The sequence below is a fragment of the Ascaphus truei genome, chromosome 6, assembly GCF_040206685.1.
Source record: "Ascaphus truei isolate aAscTru1 chromosome 6, aAscTru1.hap1, whole genome shotgun sequence".
NCBI classification, from domain to species: domain Eukaryota; kingdom Metazoa; phylum Chordata; class Amphibia; order Anura; family Ascaphidae; genus Ascaphus; species Ascaphus truei.
The window spans coordinates 124,406,948-124,430,215 of NC_134488.1; the positions used below are offsets into that span (position 1 = coordinate 124,406,948).

The 23,268-nt window shown below is 46.3% G+C and overlaps 1 protein-coding gene across 1 annotated transcript in view; it reads left to right on the plus strand.

Annotated features, from left to right (window-relative positions):
* The window catches only part of LOC142498156 (zonadhesin-like), a 70,998-nt gene that overhangs the window by 47,111 nt on the left and 619 nt on the right, over window positions 1–23,268 (plus strand). Inside the window, exons 7-9 of the mRNA XM_075606665.1 lie at window positions 6,972–7,016; window positions 8,335–8,523; window positions 15,183–15,227. Coding sequence (XP_075462780.1) covers window positions 6,972–7,016; window positions 8,335–8,523; window positions 15,183–15,227 — 279 coding nt within the window. The remainder of the gene's footprint in view (window positions 1–6,971; window positions 7,017–8,334; window positions 8,524–15,182; window positions 15,228–23,268) is intronic.

The window sequence follows — 23,268 nt, forward strand, 5'->3', positions numbered from 1 at the left end:
CCCCCCTCCCCCAGCCTACATCCGGGGACCCCCCCTCCCCCAGCCTACATCCGGGGACCCCCCCTCCCAGCCTACATCCGGGGACCCCCCCTCCCAGCTTACATCCCACCCCGGGCAGCAAGCTGGCATCGGGTGCAGGGGGAGGGGCTGACCCAGAGCTGCCAGCCGGCCCTCTTCCTCCAATCAGGGAGGGAGATTACTTATTTATTTATTTTTAAAAAAAATTGGCGCGAACGGGGGAAATTTGAGCGGGAGCAATTTAAAAAAAAACACGTGTGCTGCTTGGGCCAATAGTTACTCGCCCAGGGGTTAAATCCACACGCCCCGGGCGAGTAAATGTATAGGATTGTTGAACACTGTACATTATATACAAGACATTGCATGCACAGTTAAAGAAATTATATATTATGGGAGAATGAAACCGTTACAGACAGATTAAAATGTGAGACAGCCTTAGATTTGAAAGAACTTAAACTGGTGGTGGATGTGAGAGTCTCTGGTAGGTTGTTCCAGTTTTGGGGTGCACGGTAAGAGAAGGAGGAATGGCCGGATACTTTGTTGAGCCTTGGGACCATGAACAGTCTTTTGGAGTCTGATCTCAGGTGATAAGTGCTGCATGTGGTAGGGGCGAGGAGCTTGTTCAGATAGCTGGGTAGCTTGCCCATAAAGAATTTAAAGGCAAGACAGGAAAGGTGAACTTTGCGCCTAGACTCTAGTGATGACCAATCTAGTTCTTTGAGCATTTCGCAGTGATGTGTGTTGTACTTGCATTGGAGAACAAAATGACAAATTGAATTGTAGAGGGTGTCAAGTTTGCCAAGGTGGGTTTGAGGTGCCGTGCCATATACTATGTCTCCATAGTCAATAATTGTAAGTAGGAAATATTGAGGTTGGAGCCCCAAAAATAACTAGTGCTACAGAGCATATACCCTTAGGTTTAAAGAAAATATATTGTTGAATTCACTGCAAACCGGAACACATAATATCCTTTGTACATGCTTGGAGCTTAGGCATTAACCCCTAGGTGAACCACGGTTGAGCAGGGGTAAAAAGAGTTGTATGGGGGATATCCTAGGACCCCCCCCAGACCTCTAATATACACCCAGAACACAATATACCAATGGTAATGGGGCAGCTCACTTTAAAGCATTATTGTACTCACATATCTCCTTGTGTGTGACCGGGTCAGTGTGCTCCGGCTGAATGGAAGCAGAACGAAATCACCTTATACCAGGAGGGAAGATGAATCAGCGGGCACTACGGTGCAGGAAAAGATCAAAAAGGCTGGACTGTGCTACGAAAAAAATCCTTTATTCAAACATGGTTAAAAATTGAGAGGAGGGAAGAGAACCCCTGCGCCTCTAACGCGTTTCACTCGCAATCGAGCTTTATCTTTGATAAAGCTCGATTGCGAGTGAAACGCGTTAGAGGCGCAGGGGTTCTCTTCCCTCCTCTCAATTTTTAACCATGTTTGAATAAAGGATTTTTTTCGTAGCACAGTCCAGCCTTTTTGATCTTTTCCTGCACCGTAGTGCCTGCTGATTCATCTTCCCTCCTGGTATAAGGTGATTTCGTTCATAGTCAATAATTGGCATTAACATCTGCTGTGCGATACGCTTTCTGACCAGGAGACTTAGGGAGGATTTGTTCCTGTAAAGTACCCCTAGTTTGGCATAGGTCTTGGTTGTCAGGGTATCAATGTGCATTCTGAATGTTAAGTGGGAGTCAAACCATAAGCCCAGGTATTTAAAACTAGTGACAGGGGTTAGGGTGGTGTTAGCATTGGTTCTAATCTGGAGCTCAGTCGCTGGAAGCTTTAAAAATTTAGTCTTGGTCCCAAATAGCATTGTTACAGTCTTGTCAGTGTTTAAAAACAGTTTGTTTTGGGAGATCCAGTTTTCGAGTCTCAAAAACTCAGACTGAAGTATGTGTTGAAGGTCAGAGAGGCTGTGGCTGTGTGCATATAGGATTGTGTCATCTGCATACATGTGTATTGAGGCTTCCTTATAAGCTGTGGGAAGATCATTAATGAACACTGAGAAGAGTAGGGGCCCCAGAACAGAGCCTTGCGAGACACCAAAGGTGATATCCAGGGGGCTGGAGTTAGAGCCTGAGATGGACACATGTTGGGATCTTCCTGATAGGTAGGAATGAAACCAATGTAGCCATGTCTAAAATTGTTGTACATATCTCTTTCTCATGCTGGCAGTAAACCTGGTAAGTATGCAGGATTGCCAGTAGTCATCATGGAGGTTTGCCCTCACACCCTGGTGAGGTGTCATATGTCCCATAGGAAGTGACAACATGCTGTGTGTCCACGGTTAGTGACATCAGAGATGTGCCTGTTCCTAGGTGATATAAGACACAGCACTGCCTACAGTTAGGTGTTCTGTTCAGTTGGTGTTTTGACTCTGTTCAGGAGAGTCATGTGGAGGTTTGCAACAATGTTGCAGAGGCTGATGCAAGAGCTGTGACTGTGTGCAGCTCAGAGCAGACAGAGAGAAGCTGGTGAATCTTCCTTAGGGGAGAGGTGGAAGCAACTCCATTAGAAAAGGAGGAACCTTTCAAAGGGAAGCAGCTGGATAATTATGTGTGGCTAGGAGACTACTGCAAGGGGCAGCTAGCCCACATCCATCAATAAAGATGCTCCTGTTCAAATATACTCTCGTGTGTAAGTGTGGAGTAATTACACAGAGAGGGGCACCACAGAGGAGTTCCTCACCAGGACCATCCACAAGCGGACGCTGGGATCCTGATGAGGTGGAGGCGCTGCACTGGATCTAGGTAGGACTCAGCACACTACCTCAGCTGCCTGTCTGGGTTGGCAAATCCCCACACACCATCATGCGGGAGACTCAGGAGTCCTGTTGCCAACAGGTGCACCACCAGACACTACCATGTAATGGGGACTGGTTAGACCACAGGGGCCAATGTGAGATTGGGTGGGTCAGGCCAGGTCAGAAAACCCATTACACCAGTTTAAAGCATGCTTACCTATTCCAAAGCTCTGGAGTTTGTTAAGCAGGATAGCATGATCAACTGTATCAAAAGCCTTTGCAAAATCTAGGAATACTGCACCAGTGAGTTGTCCCCGTTCCATTCCACACTGGATTTCATTGCAAACTTTTAGCAGGGTAGTTACTGTAAAGTGTTTGGTGCGAAAGCCAGATTGGAATTGGCTAGGGAAATTTGTCTTGGTATAGTAATCGCTTAATTGGGAGTGGACACATTTTTCCATGACTTTGGATAGAATTGGGAGAAGTGAGATTGGTCTGTAGTTTGAGACAGTGTTTTTGTCCCCACTTTTGAAGATTGGGACAACTCTGGCAGTTTTCCAGGTCTTAGAGATATGGCCTGCAGACAGGATAGAGTTGACTATGGAAGCAATTGATATCCCCCTTAGTGATATTACTTGGTTGTTGATGGTTAGGAGGCTGGAATATGTTGTTGATAACCTTCAAGAAGTTAGCTGGGTTTGATGTATTTTGGGAGAGATTGTCAGAGTAATATTGTGCTTTTGCGTGCCTTGTTTGCCTTGTGCACATGTTCCGCAGGCATCTGTAGTGATTGAGTTCCTTGGTAGTGCCAGTTACTTTGTAGCTTTTTCACAAGGTATCCCTGAGCTGGTAGAGTGCAATAAGGTCAGATGTAACCCATGGAAGATGGGCCCCCCTTACCCTTATTTTGCGTAGTGGAGCATGGGTATCGCAGAGTTTTAAGAACTCGGATTGGAAATAGTCGAGCGCAGAATCAGGGTTGGGAATTAAATCGATTCTGTGCCATGGGCAGTTGGTAAGGTCATCCAGAAACTGTTGTGGGTTAACGTTTTTAAATGTTCTAGTGAGGAAAACTTTAGGGCTTGAATGGGGCGTTTTAATTTTCCTTACACAGTACACTATTGCATGGTCACTGAAAATGTCAGGAAGGATGCCAGAGGATTGGATTCTGCTGGGGTTTTTGGAGAGAATCCAGTCTAGTAAGGAATGGTTATGCGATTTCAGGTTTGTCCGTGTGGGTTGGAAATGAGTTGTGAAAGGTTAAGTGGCTTGAGTTGTATCAGGATTTTATGGTTTTTAGGGTCAAGCCAGTTGAAGTTGAAATCCCCAAGAACTAGCAGCTCACTCTTCTCGTTCAGAGAGGAAATGGAGCCAAGAAACTGGGTGATATCAGCCAGGGATTGTAGAGGGGCTTTAGGGGGGCAGTAGATGCCAGCGAGCAAGATGGGCTTAGAAAAGGGGAGGCAGATTTTGCCAACTAGAATTTTAAAAGAGGATGGGCTTGGGGGGCAATTTAACAGTGTAAATTGTAATGTGTCTACAATATAAAATAGCACCCTCCTCCTCTCTTGGACCTATCTCTCCTAAAAATTGAGTATCCGTGAATGGCGATATTTGCATCACGGGTTTTAGGGGTTAGCTATGTTTCTGTAAGAATGATGGCTTTGGGTTTATGCATAAGGCACCATGCCCTTAGTTTGTCCAGTTTGGGCAGCAGGCTCCGGATATTTATATGGGTGAGAGATAGCCCTTTTTGGAATTTAAAGGTGGAATTTTCAGGGGCATGGGACAGATTTTAAATGGGAGGACCTGGGTTAGGTTCAATATCACCTGCTAAAGAGAGTAATAGTATGAGCAGAAATTTGGGTAGTTGTTTGCAAGGTGTAAATTTGTGTTGGTTGCCATTAGAGTGAGCAGTGGTTGGTGTGCTGGTTTTTAGAGTTCTCCACCAACATTCCGTAGATAGTGAAAGGCTTTTGAGTAGTCCAGGGTGTATGGTGATGTTGGGTGTGGGCCAGGATGGAGGAGTTTGTAGTGGATAGAGGGAGTATCATCTCCATGAGGCCAGGAGAAAGAAAAAAGTAAAGATACATAGCAGGTTCATGATGCCAGAGGTAGGCAGTGCTGCATGGAGCTGTTGTGAGCAAAGTGAGTGTGTGCAGACTGAACAGCAGGGGTGTGCCTGTTCCTTGTCAAATGTTTTTCTGCATTGCAATGCTAGAGTCAGTTCTGGGTTTCAGTGGGCTGAGTTGGTGTGTGAGTTGTTTTTGTGCAGTCAGTTTTGAGAGAGGTTGCAGTGAAATAAGTTGTAAAGGGGTGTGGGATTAAAATAGGCAGGTTAACAAGCATGGGATCAAAGTGTGGTCATATAAGCTCACTGTTTGTTGCCTTGAGTAAGAGTTTGCAGAAAGGATGCCGTCCCCAGTCACCTCTAGTCAAACTACAGTCTAACTATTATTGTCACTTAAAATGATCACTCTTAAGATGCCAATGCAGGGGGGATATGTGTTATATACATCTAAAGCAGTCACATGACCCCTCCCCCCCTGCCCCAATAAATCAGCTTGTTCCAGTTGGTCAATTAACAGCAAACAGTTAAGAGGGGGAAAAAAAACAAAAAAAAAACACCTTTTGATATTCAAACATACCAAGAGAAATTATTAGTACAAGCCAGGAGTGTAATTCTTTCAAAACAGGACTTGCATATCAGGGACATGTGCAGATTTTCAAATTGGAGCGGAGCGCTGGATGACTCAGGATTATGAAAAAGAAAAATAAATACAATGGTGCAGATAGTATTATAATAATGGTATAATAAAAATGTTCTCTGTAGTAGTGGTACTCACAGATTGCACTATCAAATATAAGCGTATCAGAGACCCTTCTCTCTCTGATGGGAGCCCTTTAATGGAAATCCCTCAGAGTGGTGTCTTGATAACCATCTGGACATGAACAGTCCGTCCTAAGGGTGTAGAGCTGCTTTTTTTATTACTGTAACCATCTGGACATGAACAGTCCGTCCTACGGGTGTAGAGCTGCTTTTTTTTATTACTGTATTGCACTTTAATATTTATATAATTTTCCACACATTGGTGAAGGTCACTAAACACAATTTGTGCACTGATTATTAATTGAACATCACTGTCACATATATCGTATAATTACTTAATTATTTAATATTCACTTATTTTTGAGAAGCGCCCGGTTTTTATTTTTTGTCTTTGCATATCAGGGACATACCTGTGAAGAGAATGCAATTAGATCCATGTCATGTCTGCTGAGGTTATTGGTCTTGCATGAAGAAAGTAAATATATAACTATAGTCTAACTATTATTGTCACTTAAAATGATCACTTTAAATGCATCGCTCTTAAGATGCCAATGCTACCTGTCAATGTTAATCTGTAATGATATCGAATAGAGTACCCCTCTGTCACCTTTGCCTCTGCTGAATAGGGAATAACCCTGGAATTGTTTTGATTCCTTTTCAAGCTTGCCCCCAGCAGATACACTGGAATATTTGGTTGATTTTACTCACTATGACCAATCTTCATATTGCTTTGTGATAAGGACAAAGTGCTAATACAAAGCAAAATACCTTGATCCATTTGAGATAAGTGATGCACATTCTGAATTGAAGTTGCTCTGAACTGTGATAAAATGTAAAAAGCATTACAGCTACTGTATTTCTGCAGATTGATACAATGTAATTTGAAACGTATATACAGTACCTGTATGGTTTGTTGTAGCTTAATTGTCACTGCACTGGGACTTAACTGCATGTAACTGCCAGTCATTCCATGCAGACTGGCAATATTAAGAGAATGAATTGTAACACTCATCCTACGTATAACAGAAAAGACCCAGTGATTGGCCTAGCTTTATCAGTCAGGTAAGAACCTGTGACAAAGTTCTTTGCTTTTGGAGTTAAACTGTAGAGTACAGTACGTTTTCAGCTAATTGGTAAATACTAATGCACTGTGCCACTCCTACAGATATACACTGTGCAGAACAATAGCTACTAAACGCTTCCGTGCTAACGGGGCCGCTGATTCAATGCTTCTGAAAACCGGCATTGATAAGGATTCTTCACAAAAAAATAATATTTTCATAAATCGAATTCAAAGAGTGGGCACAAACACAAATGCACAAAGATTTACAACACTAATTGCAAACATTTCTCCTGTTTTGCAGGTCTGCCATTCCTGACGGTGAAAGGAAAAACAACCCAACCACCAAGTAAGCATATACTGTATAGTGAATAAGTGTATTTACACCATACCAATGCTGCAAACACTAGAATTCATGTGTCAGTGTGTAACACCAAAATCTTTAAGCATGAGCGTTCGGCTGTCCTGCAATAATTTTAGTGCAGGAGTGGGGGGCGTGGCTATTAAAGGAGGGGCGTGTCATTGGCTGGATCAGGGCTGTATCTGTGTGTCTACGTGTCTGTGTCTCTCCATTCTCTCCCTCCCCCTTTCCCTCCATCCTCCCCCACCCTCTTCCCCCCTCCATTCTCTCCCTTACCCTCTCCCCTCCATTCTCTCCCTCCCTCCATTCTCTCCTTTCCCCCCTTCCCCTTTCCCTTCTCTCTCCCCACTTCCCTCCTCTCTCTCCCCCTCTTCCCTCCTCTCTCTCCCCCCCTTCCCTCCTCTCTCTCCCCCTTTCCCCCCTTTCCTTCTTCCCCCACTTCCCCTCTTCCTTCTTCCCCCACTTCCCCCCCCCTCCCTCATCTCTCCCCCTTCCCTCATTTCTCTCCCCTTCCCTCCTCTCTCCCCCTCTTCCTTGCTCTCTCAACCCCTTCCCTCCTCTCTCCACCCTTCTTTCCTTCCCCCCATCCTTCCATTCTCTCCCCCGCGGCTCCCCTCTCCTCCCCTCTCTCCTGTCTCCCCCTTCTCTTCATTCTCTCCCCCACTGCACCCCTCTATTCCCACCCTGCTAATCTTTCCCCCTGCTCCTTTCTCCCCCCGTTCCTCTCCCCCTTCCCCTCTTTCTCTCCTTCTCTCCATTCTCTCCCCCCCTGCACCACTCGCCCCCCCTTCTCTCCTTACTTGTAACCCTGCTCTGAGCTCGAAAGTCAAATTGAACTGTCTCCCCAAGCACCAAGCTTGGGAGTGCGTACGTGCCTAAGCACAAGCGCGCTCCCCGCGTGAGCGGATATGGGAAGATACAAATTGCAAGAAGTAAACTCGGCAAGCGCCGCACGCAAAGCGCACTCAGCACTTGTGTGGAAGCAGCCTGAGATTATACAGAAAAACGCTGTGGTGTCGCCCGTAGCGACACTGTGCGAGGCAAAAAACAAGTTTCATACATACGTGATAAGTGTCTATACCAAATTCAGCTGTCTCCTCGCTTGCTACTGCAAAGCGGGGAGACAGTTAATGCGTTTTCAAAATTTGTTGTTGCTCCGCGTGATGTCGCTATGGGCGACACCACAGGTGTTTTTCTGTATAATCGCAGCCTAAGGCAAGGAGACTGCTTCACTGGGGGTTATGAATGATTGGTCCTGGGAAGATCTGTATGTGTTATCTATGTGATGTGTAACCTCTTCCCACAGAATGTCCACCTCACATGCATTTTGCGCAATGTGATACCAGTTGCCCACTGACCTGTCAGAATTACCAGTCCCCACCTACGTTCTGCACCTATAACTGCAATCCGCGATGTGCCTGTGATGAGGGATACATACTGTTATGGAAGGGATCCTCTACTTGTTTGACAAAGGACCAGTGTCCTGTCTGGAAAGGTAATACTACTTACTACTAATAGGAAAATGTAAACTGGGTCATACACAAGTATTTACCCAAGTATTTCAGTCTAGACCCACAATAAGGTGACAGGTGGTACCTGTGACCCATTCAGTCTTTCTCGTCTTATCTCCTCTTAAAATGAGGCCTGTATTACATTGCAAAGCAATACATTTTCATGGTTTATTCACTAAAGGGTGATAGCCTCAATGGCTCAAACATAATTAGCCATGAAATAGAATTTTTGGACAGATTGGTGACTCTGTCTGTAGCGGGTGTACCCCTAGGGTACTATAACTAAGGGTGCTGCGGTTACCTGTGAGGCTAATGTGACGGGAGCTTTGTGACAGGCTATTAATAATACACACCAAAATATATAAATAACTGGGTTGAACTTTGACGAGACTTAGATATGATAAAATATAATTTATTCCTTGATAAAGGTGAACACACAAGATATACAAATAACAGAAAAAATATAGACACTTACTTAAAGATTATGACAAGAAAGCCATCAGGATACAGGATGGGCCATTTCTTCCATATTTCAGTTGACATCACAGCAAGACAGGCAGGTCATGAAGACACATGAAGGACCTCTGGCATGAAGGATAATAGCCATAGGCTGAGCCTGGTTCTTATACAATTATTTCCCATTGAACACAACCTAAACCCAGCCCCTCTCATAAATCAGCGGTGAAGTTGACAGTTTTCCTCAGAGTAAAACTCCTCCCACCCAAGGACATTTAAAAACTGCTTATCCCTATCTAAATAACTTCATAACTTCAGTTTAGTAATACCTACCGGCACACGAGACATATTAATACATTCCGTCACGCATGACGCTCCCAACGAGACTAAATATTACAGTGTAATATTAAAATTAAGAGAGATATTAATATCTGTCTCTTTGAACCGGCTAAACCTCAGGTGTCTGTATTCGTTAGTTGGGGCTTGGTCCCACGAATACACATATGTAACTCTTAGCATGTTCAGCCGAGGACATCTCATAATATTCTTATATTTAATAAGGTCACTCATTCTGATCTCTCCTTGGGTAACAGCACCCCTGGCCCCAATCAAATCTCTTAGAAGCAGATTTTGGCTTCCATTGAAGTGTGAAGTATCACACTTAAAAAACATTCAGTTTCTTGGTTCCTGCCTCCAACATAAACAATTAGGGCAGTTACCTTTTGGTCACTGGTGCTATGTTTCACACCCAATGCCCCAGACCTCCTGAATCAGAGGCGTTTCAAAGTGTGAGTTATAACGCTCACAACCCACTCCAGCTTCCTAACCATTTGGTCGCTCTCCTGACCATTTGCATTTAGTAGGCAGGCATATTTGAGGGTAATTTAAACAAAGGGCTAGAATCACTGTTTTAACATTAACCCATTCCCTCCTGCAGCAACCCTAGTGTATGTGTGGGTGCAAACACTAGGATAACACAATACAGTTACACAGGGGAATAAGCATTTGGATATTGAAGCGAGGTAAAAACACATTACTGGACCTCAGTCCAGTTAACCCCTTGCTTCCCAGGTGAGGGTAGAGGGGGGCCAATTGTGTGTAACCCCTTTAATCCCGGGCCAAATCCTCCCCATCGTCACAGCTAACAAGAGGCCTGAGCCTCCGTCACTGGGAGCCTGAGGTATATACTTACACTCGTTGCAGCGCCTCCACTGATGAGGGATTCCAGCGTGGTGGGAGTGTGTCTTATCTTCCATTTATAAGTCTCTCATCCATGTGACTCTTTTAGTCCTGGCTTCTTTGATTAGGGGGAATTATTTCATTTCAGTTTAATCCGAGAATTATCAAATACCCCATAACCCTCTCCCTGTATTCTTCCTTGTTTTCAGATTATCTGGCACATATATAGGTACCCCAGGTAATAGTATTACTGGAAGCCTTAAGAGGGAAGCTAATTATCTGATATTTGCAACACACATATCTTCCCACATTTTATATAATTACAAACGAATATTTCTGCCCATTACAAACTTATACCGGCCATTACTATGGGTTGTGTCAGACATGAATTATCTTAAATAAAGTTATTTATTTATTTATAAAATGTTTTACCAGGAAGTAATACATTGAGAGTTACCTCTCGTTTTCAAGTATGTCCTGGGCACAGAGTTTGGACAAATAATACATGGTTACAAATACAGTTACATAAATGAACAGGGTATACATTATATACAAGACATTGCATGCACAGTTAAAGAAATTATATATTATGGGCGAATGAAACAGTTACAGACAGATTAAAATGTGAGACAGCCTTAGATTTGAAAGAACTTAAACTGGTGGTGGATGTGAGAGTCTCTGGTAGGTTGTTCCAGTTTTGGGGTGCACGGTAAGAGAAGGATGAACGGCCGGATACTTTGTTGAGCCTTGGGACCATGAAGTCTTTTGGATTCTGATCTTAGGTGATAAGTGCTGCATGTGGTAGGGGCGAGGAGCTTGTTCAGATAGCTGGGTAGCTTGCCCATAAAGAATTTAAAGGCAAGACAGGAAAGGTGAACTTTGCGCCTAGACTCTAGTGATGACCAATCTAGTTCTTTGAGCATTTCGCAGTGATGTGTGTTGTAGTTGCATTGGAGAACAAAACGACAAATTGAATTGTAGAGGGTGTCAAGTTTGCCAAGGTGGGTTTGAGGTGCCGTGCCATATACTATGTCTCCATAGTCAATAATTGGCATTAGCATCTGCTGTGCGATACGCTTTCTGACCAGGAGACTTAGGGAGGATTTGTTCCTGTAAAGTACCCCTAGTTTGGCATAGGTCTTGGTCGTCAGGGTATCAATGTGCATTCTGAATGTTAAGTGGGAGTCAAACCATAAGCCCAGGTATTTAAAACTAGTGACAGGGGTTAGGGTGGTGTTAGCGTTGGTTCTAATCTGGAGCTCAGTCGCTGGAAGCTTTAAAAATTTAGTCTTGGTCCCAAATACCATTGTTACAGTCTTGTCAGTGTTTAAAAACAGTTTGTTTTGGGAGATCCAGTTTTCGTGTCTCAAAAAGTCAGACTGAAGTATGTGTTGAAGGTCAGAGAGGCTATAGCTGTGTGCATATAGGATTGTGTCATCTGCATACATGTGTATTCGTTGCTTCCTTACACGCTGTGGGAAGATAATTAATGAACACTGAGAAGAGTAGGGGGCCCAGAACAGAGCCATGCGAGACACCACAGGTGATATCCAGGGGGTTGGAGTTAAAGCCTGAGATAGACACATGTTGGGATCTTCCTGATAGGTAGGAATGAAACCAGTTTAAAGCATGCGTACCTATTCCAAAGCTCTGGAGTTTGTTAAGCAGGATAGCATGATCAACTGTATCAAAAGCCTTTGCAAAATCTAGGAATACTGCACCAGTGAGTTGTCCCCGTTCCATTCCACACTGGATTTAATTGCAAACTTTTAGCAGGGTAGTTACTGTAGTGTTTGGGGCGAAAGCCAGATTGGAATTGGCTAGGGAAATTTGTCTTGGTATAGTAATCGCTTAATTGGCAACTCTGGCAGTTTTCCAGGTCTTAGAGATATGGCCTGCAGACAGGATAGAGTTGACTATGGAAGCAATTGATATCCCCCTTAGTGATATTACTTGGTTGTTGATGGTTAGGAGGCTGGAATATGTTGTTGATAACCTTCCAGAAGTTAGCTGGGTTTGATATATTTTTGGAGAGATTTTCAGAGTAATATTGTGCTTTTGCGTGCCTTGTTTGCCTTGTTCACATATTCCGCAGGCATCTGTAGTGATTGAGTTCCTTGGTAGTGCCAGTTACTTTGTAGCTTTTTCACAAGGTATCCCTGAGCTGGTAGAGTGCAATAAGGTCAGATGTAACCCATGGAAGATGGGCCCCCATTACCCTTATTTTGCGTGGTGGAGCATGGGTATCGCAGAGTTTTAAGAACTCGGATTGGAAATAGTCGAGCGCAGAATCAGGGTCGGGAATTAAATCGATTCTGTGCCATGGGCAGTTGGTAAGGTCATCCAGAAACTGTTGTGGGTTAACGTTTTTAAATGTTCTAGTGAGGAAAACTTTAGGGCTTGAATGGGGCGTTTTAATTTTCCTTACACAGTACACTATTGCATGGTCACTGAAAATGTCAGGAAGGATGCCAGAGGATTGGATTCTGCTGGAGTTTTAGGAGAGAATCCAGTCTAGCAAGGAATGGTTATGCGATTTCAGGTTTGTCCGTGTGGGTTGGGAAATGAATTGTGAAAGGTTAAGTGGCTTGAGTTGTATCAGGATTTTATGGTTTTTAGGGTCAAGCCAGTTGAAGTTGAAATCCCCAAGAACTAGCAGCTCACTCTTCTCGTTCAGAGAGGAAATGGAGCCAAGAAACTGGGTGATATCAGCCAGGGATTGTAGAGGGGCTTTAGGGGGGCAGTAGATGCCAGTGAGCAAGATGGGCTTAGAAAAGGTAGGCAGATTTTGCCAACTAGAATTTCAAAAGAGGGTGGGCTTGGGGGGCAATTTAGCAGTGTAAATTGTAATGTGTCTACAATATAAAATAGCACCCCTCCTCCTCTCTTGGACCTATCTCTCCTAAAAATGGAGTATCCGTGAATGGCGATATTTGCATCAGGGGTTTTAAGGGTTAGCCATGTTTCTGTAAGAATGATGGCTTTGGGTTTATGCATAAAGCACCATGCCCTTAGTTTGTCCAGTTTGGGCAGCAGGCTCCGGATATTTATATGGGTGAGAGATAGCCCTTTTTGGAATTTAAAGGTGGAATTTTCAGGGGCATGGGACAGATTTGAAATGGGAGGACCTGGGTTAGGTTCAATATCACCTGCTAAAGAGAGTAATAGTATGAGCAGAAATTTGGGTAGTTGTTTGCAAGGTATAAATTTGTGTTGGTTGCCATTAGAGTGAGCAGTGGTTGGTGTGCTGGCTCTTACAGTTCTCCACCAACATTCCGTAGATAGTGAAAGGCTTTTGAGTAGTCCAGGGTGTATGGTGATGTTGGGTGTGGGCCAGGATGGAGGAGTTTGTAGTGGATAGAGGGAGTATCATCTCCATGAGGCCAGGAGAAAGAAAAAAGTAAAGATACATAGCAGGTTCATGATGCCAGAGGTAGGCAGTGCTGCATGGAGCTGTTGTGAGCAAAGTGAGTGTGTGCAGACTAAACAGCAGGGGTGTGCCTGTTCCTTGTCAAATGTTTTTCTGCATTGCAATGCTAGTGTCAGTTCTGGGTTTCAGTGGGCTGAGTTGGTGTGTGAGTTGTTTTTGTGCAGTCAGTTTTGGGAGAGGTTGCAGTGAAATAAGTTGTAAAGGGGTGTGGGATTAAAATAGGCAGGTTAACAAACATGGGATCAAAGTGTGGTCATATAAGCTCACTGTTTGATGCCTTGAGTAAGAGTTTGCAGAAAAGATGCAGTCCCCAGTCACCTCTAGTCAAACTATAGTCTAACTATTATTGTCACTTAAAATGATCACTTTAAATGCATCACTCTTAAGATGCCAATGCAAGGGGGATATGTGTTATATACATCTAAAGCAGTCACATGACCCCTCCCCCCCTGCCCCAATAAATCAGCTTGTTCCAGTTGGTCAATTAACAGCAAACAGTTAAGAGGGGGGAAAAAACAAGAAAAAAAAACACCTTTTGATATTCAAACATACCAAGAGAAATTATTAGTACAAGCCAGGAGTGTAATTCTTTCAAAACAGGACTTGCATATCAGGGACATACCTGTGAAGAGAATACAATTAGATCCATGTCATGTCTGCTGAGGTTATTGGTCTTGCATGAAGAAAGTAAATATATAACTATAGTCTAACTATTATTGTCACTTAAAATTATCACTTTAAATGCATCGCTCTTAAGATGCCAATGCTACCTGTCAATGTTAATCTGTAATGATATCGAATAGAGTACCCCCTCTGTCACCTTTGCCTCTGCTGAATAGGGAATAACCCTGGAATTGTTTTGATTCCTTTTCAAGCTTGCCCCCAGCAGATACACTGGAATATTTGGTTGATTTTACTCACTATGACCAATCTTCATATTGCTTTGTGATAAGGACAAAGTGGTAATACAAAGCAAAATACCTTGATCCATTTGCGATAAGTGATGCACATTCTGAATTGAAGTTGCTCTGAACTGTGATAAAATGTAAAAAGCATTACAGCTACTGTATTTCTGCAGATTGATACAATGTAATTTGAAACATATATACAGTACCTGTATGGTTTGTTGTAGCTTAATTGTCACTGCACTGGGACTTAACTGCATGTAACTGCCAGTCATTCCATGCAGACTGGCAATATTAAGAGAATGAATTGTAACACTCATCCTACGTATAACAGAAAAGACCCAGTGATTGGCCTAGCTTTATCAGTCAGGTAAGAACCTGTGATAATGTTCTTTGCTTTTGGAGTTAAACTGTAGAGTACAGTACGTTTTCAGCTAATTGGTAAATACTAATGCACTGTGCCACTCCTACAGATATACACTGTGCAGAACAATAGCTACTAAACGCTTCCGTGCTAACGGGGCCGCTGATTCAATGCTTCTGAAAAACGGCATTGATAAGGATTCTTCACAGAAGAAGAATATTTTCATAAATTGAATTCAAAGAGTGGGACATAGACACAAATGCACAAAGATTTACAACACTAATTGCAAACATTTCTCCTGTTTTGCAGGTCTGCCATTCCTGACGGTGAAAGGAAAAACAACCCAACCACCAAGTAAGCATATACTGTATAGTGAATAAGTGTATTTACACCATACCAATGCTGCAAACACTAGAATTCATGTGTCAGTGTGTAACACCAAAATCTTCAAGGATGAGTGTTCGACTGTCCTGCAATAATTTTAGTGCAGGAGTGGGGGGCGTGGCTATTAAAGGAGGGGCGTGTCATTGGCTGGATCGGGGCTGTATCTGTTTGTCTGCGTGTCTGTGTCTCTCCATTCTCTCCCTCCCCCTTTCCCTCCATCCTCCCCCTCCCATCTTCCCCCCTCCAGTCTCTCCCTTACCCTCTCCCCTCCATTATCTCCCTCCCCCATTCTCTCCTTTCCCACCTTCCCTCCTCTCCCCCTTCTCCTTTTCCTCCTCTCTCCACACTTCCCTCCTCCCTCTCGCCGCTTCCCTCCTCTCTCTCCCCCCCTTCCCTCCATCCTCCCCCTCCCCTCTTCCCCCATCCCCTCCTCCCCCCTCCATTCTCTCCCTTACCCTCTCCCCTCCTCTCCCTTCCCTTCTCCCCCCACTTCCCCTCTCTCCCCCTTTCCCTCATCTCTCCCCCCTTCCCTCCTTTCTCTCCCCTTCCCTCCTCTGTCCCTCTTCCCTGCTCTCTCCACCCCTTCCCTCCTCTCTCCACCCTTCTCTCCTTCCCCCCTTCCTTCCATTCTCCCCCCCGGCTCCCCTTTCCTCCCCTTTGCTCCTATACCGGAACCAGGGTCACGAATGGTGTATGAATGATTCCAGTTAGCTTAACTCATGTCTCACCTCTTCCAAAGCACAAACAAGTCCTTTTCTCTTTCTTGATTTTATTGAGGGAAATCACAGGGAGATGGGTGCTTGTAGATGTAATGTTGGGAAAGAGTGCTTCTCTGTCTGAAGTGCAGTGTATCAATGATGAGACAGTGTAAAACAAAAAGGCCTTGCTGGGGTAAATAGCAGGCAGTTACTCACTCAGAGTCCAGGGTGAAAAGGAAGTGAGGAGCAAGGGTCACACTAGATGGGAAGTGGGACTATACTAACTGTCAGCAAGGACAGCGGAGAAAATTGGAAAGCCCATTACCTAGAAGGACTGGAGAGGCTGCAGTAGCAGTTCACTGATTACATGCCCAGAGGCAAGAAATCCAACATTGTTGCATATCACACAGGCACAGTATGTGTGTGTAGACTCCATGCAGCTGAAAATAAGAACTGACAGGCAGAAGCTGCAAAGGAGAGAGGGGGGTGAATCAGAAATGCAGTTCTTGTTCCATGACACTCCCCATCTGGTATCTGGAGATACCACTATATAATTTGAATATGTGGAACATATGTGCAATGCATAACAAAAATAACATCACATTCTCAAACAATGCAAGAGTCCATGTCCACATAGCGATGTGACACCGGCTGGTATCACTGATATCAAGGTCCCTTGGCCAAAGGTCTTTGGCAAAGGATGCAGGGTGGATGCACAGCTCCAGGTTTGCTGGTTGCACCACAATGTCTTTGTGTAAAAGTCTCTGGCACTGTTTCCTTTTAGACTTGTGAGAGAACAGTCTTTTTGTCTCTGTAGTTTTACCCACAGAGTACATCCCCTTGTAGGTATGCCAGTCATAGTAGCCTGTCGCTTTATCACCCGGCCTTTGGCAGAAGGAGATGGCTTTTGGCTCCTTACGGAAGCAGAACAACACTCCTGGAAGGCTGGTTGTCGAGTCTAGTCCAGTAAAGAGGGCGTCGTTCAGGGAGACTCCCTGGAGCTGAGCGCTGGGGCTGAACACTATCCGGATTTGATTGGGTTCCTGAGGGTGGTAGGCCCCAGTTGACTGGAGGTACCGGCATTCTTCACCTTCCTTCATTAGAGTTGCTGGCTTTGCGTGGCCGGTAAGGAATATCTTCTGGATGAAGGCCACAAAGTTGTTTTTGGTCTCTGGTTCCCTTTGTAGGTCACAGAGGTGCAAAGTGAACCTAGAGATGGCATGTTCTCCATTGTTTGGGAAGCGCCTTCTTGGTGAACGGAATGGTAGCGGGTTCGCCCAACTGCCAGGTCCGTTTCTGACGAGCTCCTTGACCGCTGACCGCTGACCCACACTAGGTCAAGAGCTACTTGGTGTTTCCTTGTCGTCGTCCTTTGTGGTCTGGAACGCTGTGCACCCTAAGTCATTGGTGCATTCCTCTTGCAAGAGAACGTTTCCACGTATTTTGGTGATACGCCTTTGTATCTCTTTGTTGACTGCCCTCAGGAGGTTGTTCTCTCCTTGGACATGACGAAAAACAGTCTCTTTTGCCCTAGTAAATCCCTTTATGAGATGTCTCTGAGATTGTCTTTTTTTAGACGTGTGAGAGGACAGTCTTTTTGACACTGTGGCTTCACCTGTAGGGCGCAATCTTTTGCGGATATGCCAGCCGTGACAGCTGGCTGCTTTATCACTGGATACTCTGTGGAGAGGAATGACTGTACGTCCTAGCGTGCCATTGCTCGCGAGAAGATCGTCTGATTGTTTATTGTCTTTTGGATGACCCCTTTGTCGGTCACCTTTGGGAGGTTACTTTCTTCCTTCAGTGGAGTCGACTCGTCATCCTTGTTATCTGAACCGCTAAGCATCCTAGGCCATTGTCACATCCCCCCGATGCAAGGATGTTTTTGTTGACCACAGGGCTATGACCTTGTCTTTCCTCTTCACTTGGCCCTTCGGTCACTTGGAGATGGCCAAGACATGGTTCAGAGAGAGATGTGTGTCCACATTCTGTTACTATCGTTCTGCGGGCGTCAACATAGTCTTGCCCGTGCTCTTTGTCGGTGCACGCGTTGCCCACTGTCAGCCATCCTAGGTCAAGTCTTTGGGCGTATGGCGCGTTGTGGGGTCCGCTATGCTGTTTACGGACTTTATGTACCCTCATGATGTCCCTGCCGAGCAGCAGCAAGATCTTTGCACCTTGTTCTACCGGCAGGATGTAGTTGGCTATTGCCTTGAGGTGCGGGTAATGGCGTGCCATGTCTGGTGTGGGAATCTCGTCCCTGTTTGTGGCCATGTGGCTGCACTCGATGAGTGTGAGAAGGGGCATGTTCACTTTGCCGTCTATTGAGCATATGGTGTAGCCATTTACTCTTCTCCCTGTGGTCTCCATTCGCCCTGCGCACGTTCTGAGAGTGTAAGGAGGAGCACCGTCTTGTATGTTAAACATGTCGAAGAACTCTGACCTGACCAGCGATCGGTTGCTCTGGTCGTCGAGGATTGCGTACATCCTAATAGCCTTCTCAGGTTGTCCCTGGGGGTGCACTGCGACAAGGCATATTTTGGAACAGGACATTTTGTCACCTTCTTTTCCGCAAACCTCAGTGCGCTGAGATGTGACGGATGTTGACTCTCCTTCTTCTTTCTCCCCACCATGCTCCGCTACGGAGGATGGGTTGTTGAGTTGGTGGAGTGTCAGCGCCTCTGGGTGTAATGATGTCACGTGCTTGTCACTTTCGCACACTGTGCATTTGATCTCTTCTTTACAGTCCCTGGCTAGGTGAGTCGTGGAACCGCAGCACCTGAAGCAAACTCTGAATTCTCCAAGCAACCTCTTGCGTTCCTCTAGGGACTTCATCCTGAACCCAAAGCACTTGTTGAGTGGGTGTGGCTTCTTGTGTATGGGACATTCCCTGTTTGGGTCCCTTGGTTCCTTGCCTCCAGCGACCGACTGATCGGGAGTAGTTTGGGTCGTGGGAGGCACGTCCGTCCTGCGGACCGAGATGGGTGTTTGGGTGTTACCATATCTCGTCACTGGTCTCTCGTTCCTCAGGCTACTTGCACTGTATGTGGTTTGCGCACCCAAGATGAAACTGGGATCATTCCTTGTCCTTGCCGCTTCGCGGATGAAGCTCAAGAAGAATGAGAATGGGGGGTAGATGACTTGCTTCTCTCTTTTGTATTTGGAACCTTGTGAAATCCACCTTTCTTGGAGGTTGAAGGGTAGCTTCTCCATGATGGGTCTCACTCCACAAGCTGAGTCTAGGACATTGAGAACTATTAAGGAATGGTCTTTCCTTGCGAACTCCAGTTCTTGCAGCAGGTCCCTGAGCTCTCGTAACTTCGAGTAGTCTTTAGTTGTGATCTTGGGGAAGCTGTCGATTCTTTTGAATAGCGAATCCTCGACTGCTTCGGGGCAACCGTAGGGCTCTTCTAGCCTTTCCCACACTAGGTCAAGAGCTACTTGGTGTTGGTGCGCGTTGGCCGCCCAAAGTCTCTTCGCGTGCTCCCTGGATTCGTTCCCCAGGAACTTGAATAGCAGGTTGAGCTCTTCCCTTGCTGAGACGTCCAAGCTGTTGATTGCGTCTTTGAACGTGAACTTCCACGTCCGGTAGTTCTCAGGGCGTTCGTCGAAGCTGATGAGTCCTGCTTGCACCAGGTCACGCCGGATCATATACTTGGCTATGTCTGTCAGGCCTGAGGCATCGGCGTGTTTGTCCTGTTCTGAGGTAGTTGCTGGGAGGGTCTGTGCGGTCGCCTCTTCCTTGGCGTGGACGCGTGGTAACTGCTGGTCAGTGTGGGGGGCTGTATTCTCCCGTGTGGGTGTACCTGGATTGCGAGCCTGTTGTGGTGTATCCGTGTGCATGCTGGCGTGTGGATCACTGTTGCGGCTGTAGCTGTCCCAGGCAGCATGTACCATTGAAGGAACAGCGTCTTCTCCTCGTGGACCTAGCAAGTCTTCGGTGTCTGTGGAGTCACTCCCTCTGTGTTGAGATGGTGCGCTGGTATTTACACTGAAGAGGCTCCTTACGTAGTCTTCAGTGCATTGGGCTGGATCCTCTGAGGCTATCCATCTGTACGGTTGCTCCCCGTCGTCCTGTTGCGCGGCTGCTTCTAGGACTTCAGCTTGGGCTATGGCGGCGGCTTCCTTCACTTGATTAAGTGCCTCTAGTTCCGCATCAAATTTGGCTTTCCTACACGCAGTGGCTGCAGCAGTAGCGCCCGTGGCGGCGGTAGCAGTGGTGGCGTTAGCGGCAGCAGTGGCGGCGGCAGTGGCGGTGGCAGTGGCGGAAGAGGCTGTCTGTTCCTCCTCTTCTATGCGCGCTCTACCTGCTCTTATGGCTGCCTCTCTGCGACTATATTCGGCCCTGGCACGTGCGGCCTCTGCGGTGGCTCGCGCCTTGGTAGCGTTTGTGCTTGCGCTGGACGCATTAGATTGCGCTGATCTTGCTGACCTTGATGAGTGCCTGGATGTGCTTGAGCGCTGCGATGTGGTCTCCAGCAAAAGGTCCTTTCTCCTACTCTCAGCCTCCGTGATAGTGGTACGCACGCGGCTTTCTCGTGTCAGGTCAATGTTACTCTGTAAGTCTCTTTCTTGTAGGCTTTCGCTGGTGTTGGCCCTGGTCAGGTAAGTAATGTATGCCTCTGACAGCTCTTGATAACGCGAGTGATCAGTCCTTAATTGCGTTATTGGTGAAAGAGTTAGGGTGCTCAAACCCACGGTAATTCCATCCAATTCAATTAGCAATGAAACATTAACCCTGGAGATACCAGTGGGAGTGGGTAGGTACAGTAGAGGCAACGTTTATTCTAGCATTTGCTGTAAACTAGCCGGGTTACATTCTGGGTATGTGCTGGGTATGTGCTGGGTATGTTCTGGGCTAGTTTGAGGCACGTTTAAGGCATTTCTGCATTGACTAACGACCCATAGGATTAACACAGCAGGGATCCCTGGCAGTCCAATTCAGTTTGAATGGGACTGCCAGGGACCCCCGCTGTTAATCTGATAGGCCATTAATCAATGCAGAAATGCTGGGGCTAGTTTAAGGAAAGTTTAAGGCATGTACCCAGCATGTACCTGGGTGTTTCCTGGTTTTTTGGGGAATTGCCACTGGTTTTTGTTCGAATAAGAGTTGCCTCTACTGTAAATATAGACTTGTAAGCAACACAATGACAGCAGTCAATACTTAACTATAAGAGTCTAAACCAATAAAACCCACTCACGTCATCTCCAGGGTTGTTTGCTGGCGTGCCAGCCATGAAGGATCCGGAATCCAGGTACAGCCAGAAGAAAAAACGAATGGCGCACAGCCAGGGAGCCAGGTGTGGAGTAAAAAACTTTCCTTTATTGGTGCATGGTGAGAGACAAGTTCACCCCCTTGGGGGACAAAGACAAAGACCTCCTACATGTTTCGGACCAACGTTTCAGACCAAACGCGTAGGAGGTCTTTGTCTTTGTCCCCCAAGGGGGTGACCTTGTCTCTCACCATGCACCAATAAAGGAAAGGTTTTTACTCCACACCTGGCTCCCTGGCTGTGTGCCATTCGTTTTTTCTTAATTGCGTTATTGCCTGCACGAGCTGTTGCGCATAGTTGCCAACACTAGTAACATTGCGTATTCCCAGTGTGGTTGTTTCCCAGGCCAACTCTAATTTAGCGCGGTGTGCTTCAATGTCAGTCTCGTATTTTTCACGGGCCTTTTGTGTCAGTGTGACTGTCCGTTTGGGCCTTGCCTCTGCCTGTGCCTGTTGCAGTTGCGCAGCGGTCTCTGTGTCTGAGTGATCGCTCTCCTGCGTGATGTCTGGTGAGGCTCTGAGTTCTGCCATGCTGTAGGTGTGTGTAGGCCTTTAGCCAGTGCGTGTAGCGTGCGGTCTTTTACCTGTGTCAGCAATGGGTGTCTGTCTCAGATGATGCCGAGCGGTGTCCTGCAGCGTGCAGCGTAGGGGTAGCTGTACTCACAGGTGTCCGGTGGCTCTGACCAATGCCCTGGTGGGTGTCCGGTAGCGTGGCCCTTGATGGCGCTTGCCGTGGGGACATGCACAGGGGTAGGCGAGATGGTGGCTCCTCACTATGGGGCTGTGCAGGGGGTGAACTCAGACAGAGAAAGGCAATTAGGTTTGTGTGTAAGGTGCACTGTCAGTCTGCAAAGCTGCTGCCTTGGGTGCAGGGTTGGTGCTGGCTGTGTCCAGTGTAAATCTGCTTGCTTATCTGTAAGGTTGCAGGCTGTGTGCAGTTTGCTGTATAAAGCTTGCTGCCCTGTCTGGCAGAGTAAAACTGCTGCTTGTCCTGGGGTCCAGAGACTATTCTGTATAGCATAAGTCTTGTAGTAGTAGCTCCTGTGTGATTCCCTAACACACGGTCTTTGTTTTACTATACCGGAACCAGGGTCACGAATGGTGTATGAATGATTCCAGTTAGCTTAACTCATGTCTCACCTCTTCCAAAGCACAAACAAGTCCTTTTCTCTTTCTTGATTTTATTGAGGGAAATCACAGAGAGATGGGTGCTTGTAGATGTAATGTTGGGAGAGAGTGCTTCTCTGTCTGATGTGCAGTGTATCAATGATGAGACAGTGTAAAACAAAAAGGCCTTGCTGGGGTAAATAGCAGGCAGTTACTCACTCAGAGTCCAGGGTGAAAAGAAGTGAGGAGCAAGGGTCACACTAGATGAGAAGTGGGACTATACTAACTGTCAGCAAGGACAGGGGAGAAAATGGGAAAGCCCATTACCTAGGAGGACTGGAGAGGCTGCAGTTGCAGTTCACTGATTACATGCCCAGAGGCAAGAAATGCAACATTGTTGCATATCACACAGGCACAGTATGTGTGTGCAGACTCCATGCAGCTGAAAATAAGAACTGACAGGCAGAAGCTGCAAAGGAGAGAGGGGGGTGAATCAGAAATGCAGTTCTTGTTCCATGATACTCCCCTCTCCTTCCCTTTGCTCATCTCTCTCCCCATGTCTCCCCCTTCTCTTCATTCTCACCCCCACTGCACCCCCCTATTCCCACCCTGCTCCTCTTTCCCCCTGCTTCTTTCTCCCCCCATTCCCTCTCCCCCTTCCCCTCGCCCCCCTTCCCCTCTCCCCCTTCCCCTCCCCTTCCCCTCCCCCTCTCTCCCCCCCTTCTCCTCCCCTCCCCCCCTACCCCTCTCTCCCCCCCTTCTCTCCTTCCACCCTTCTCTCCATTCTCTCCATTCTCTCCCCCCCTTGCACCACTCTCCCCCCCTTCTCTCCTTACTTGTGACCCTGCTCTGAGCTCGAAAGTCAAATTGAACTGTCTCCCCAAGCACCAAGCTTGGGAGAACGTACGTGCCTGAGCACGAGCGCGCGCTCGCC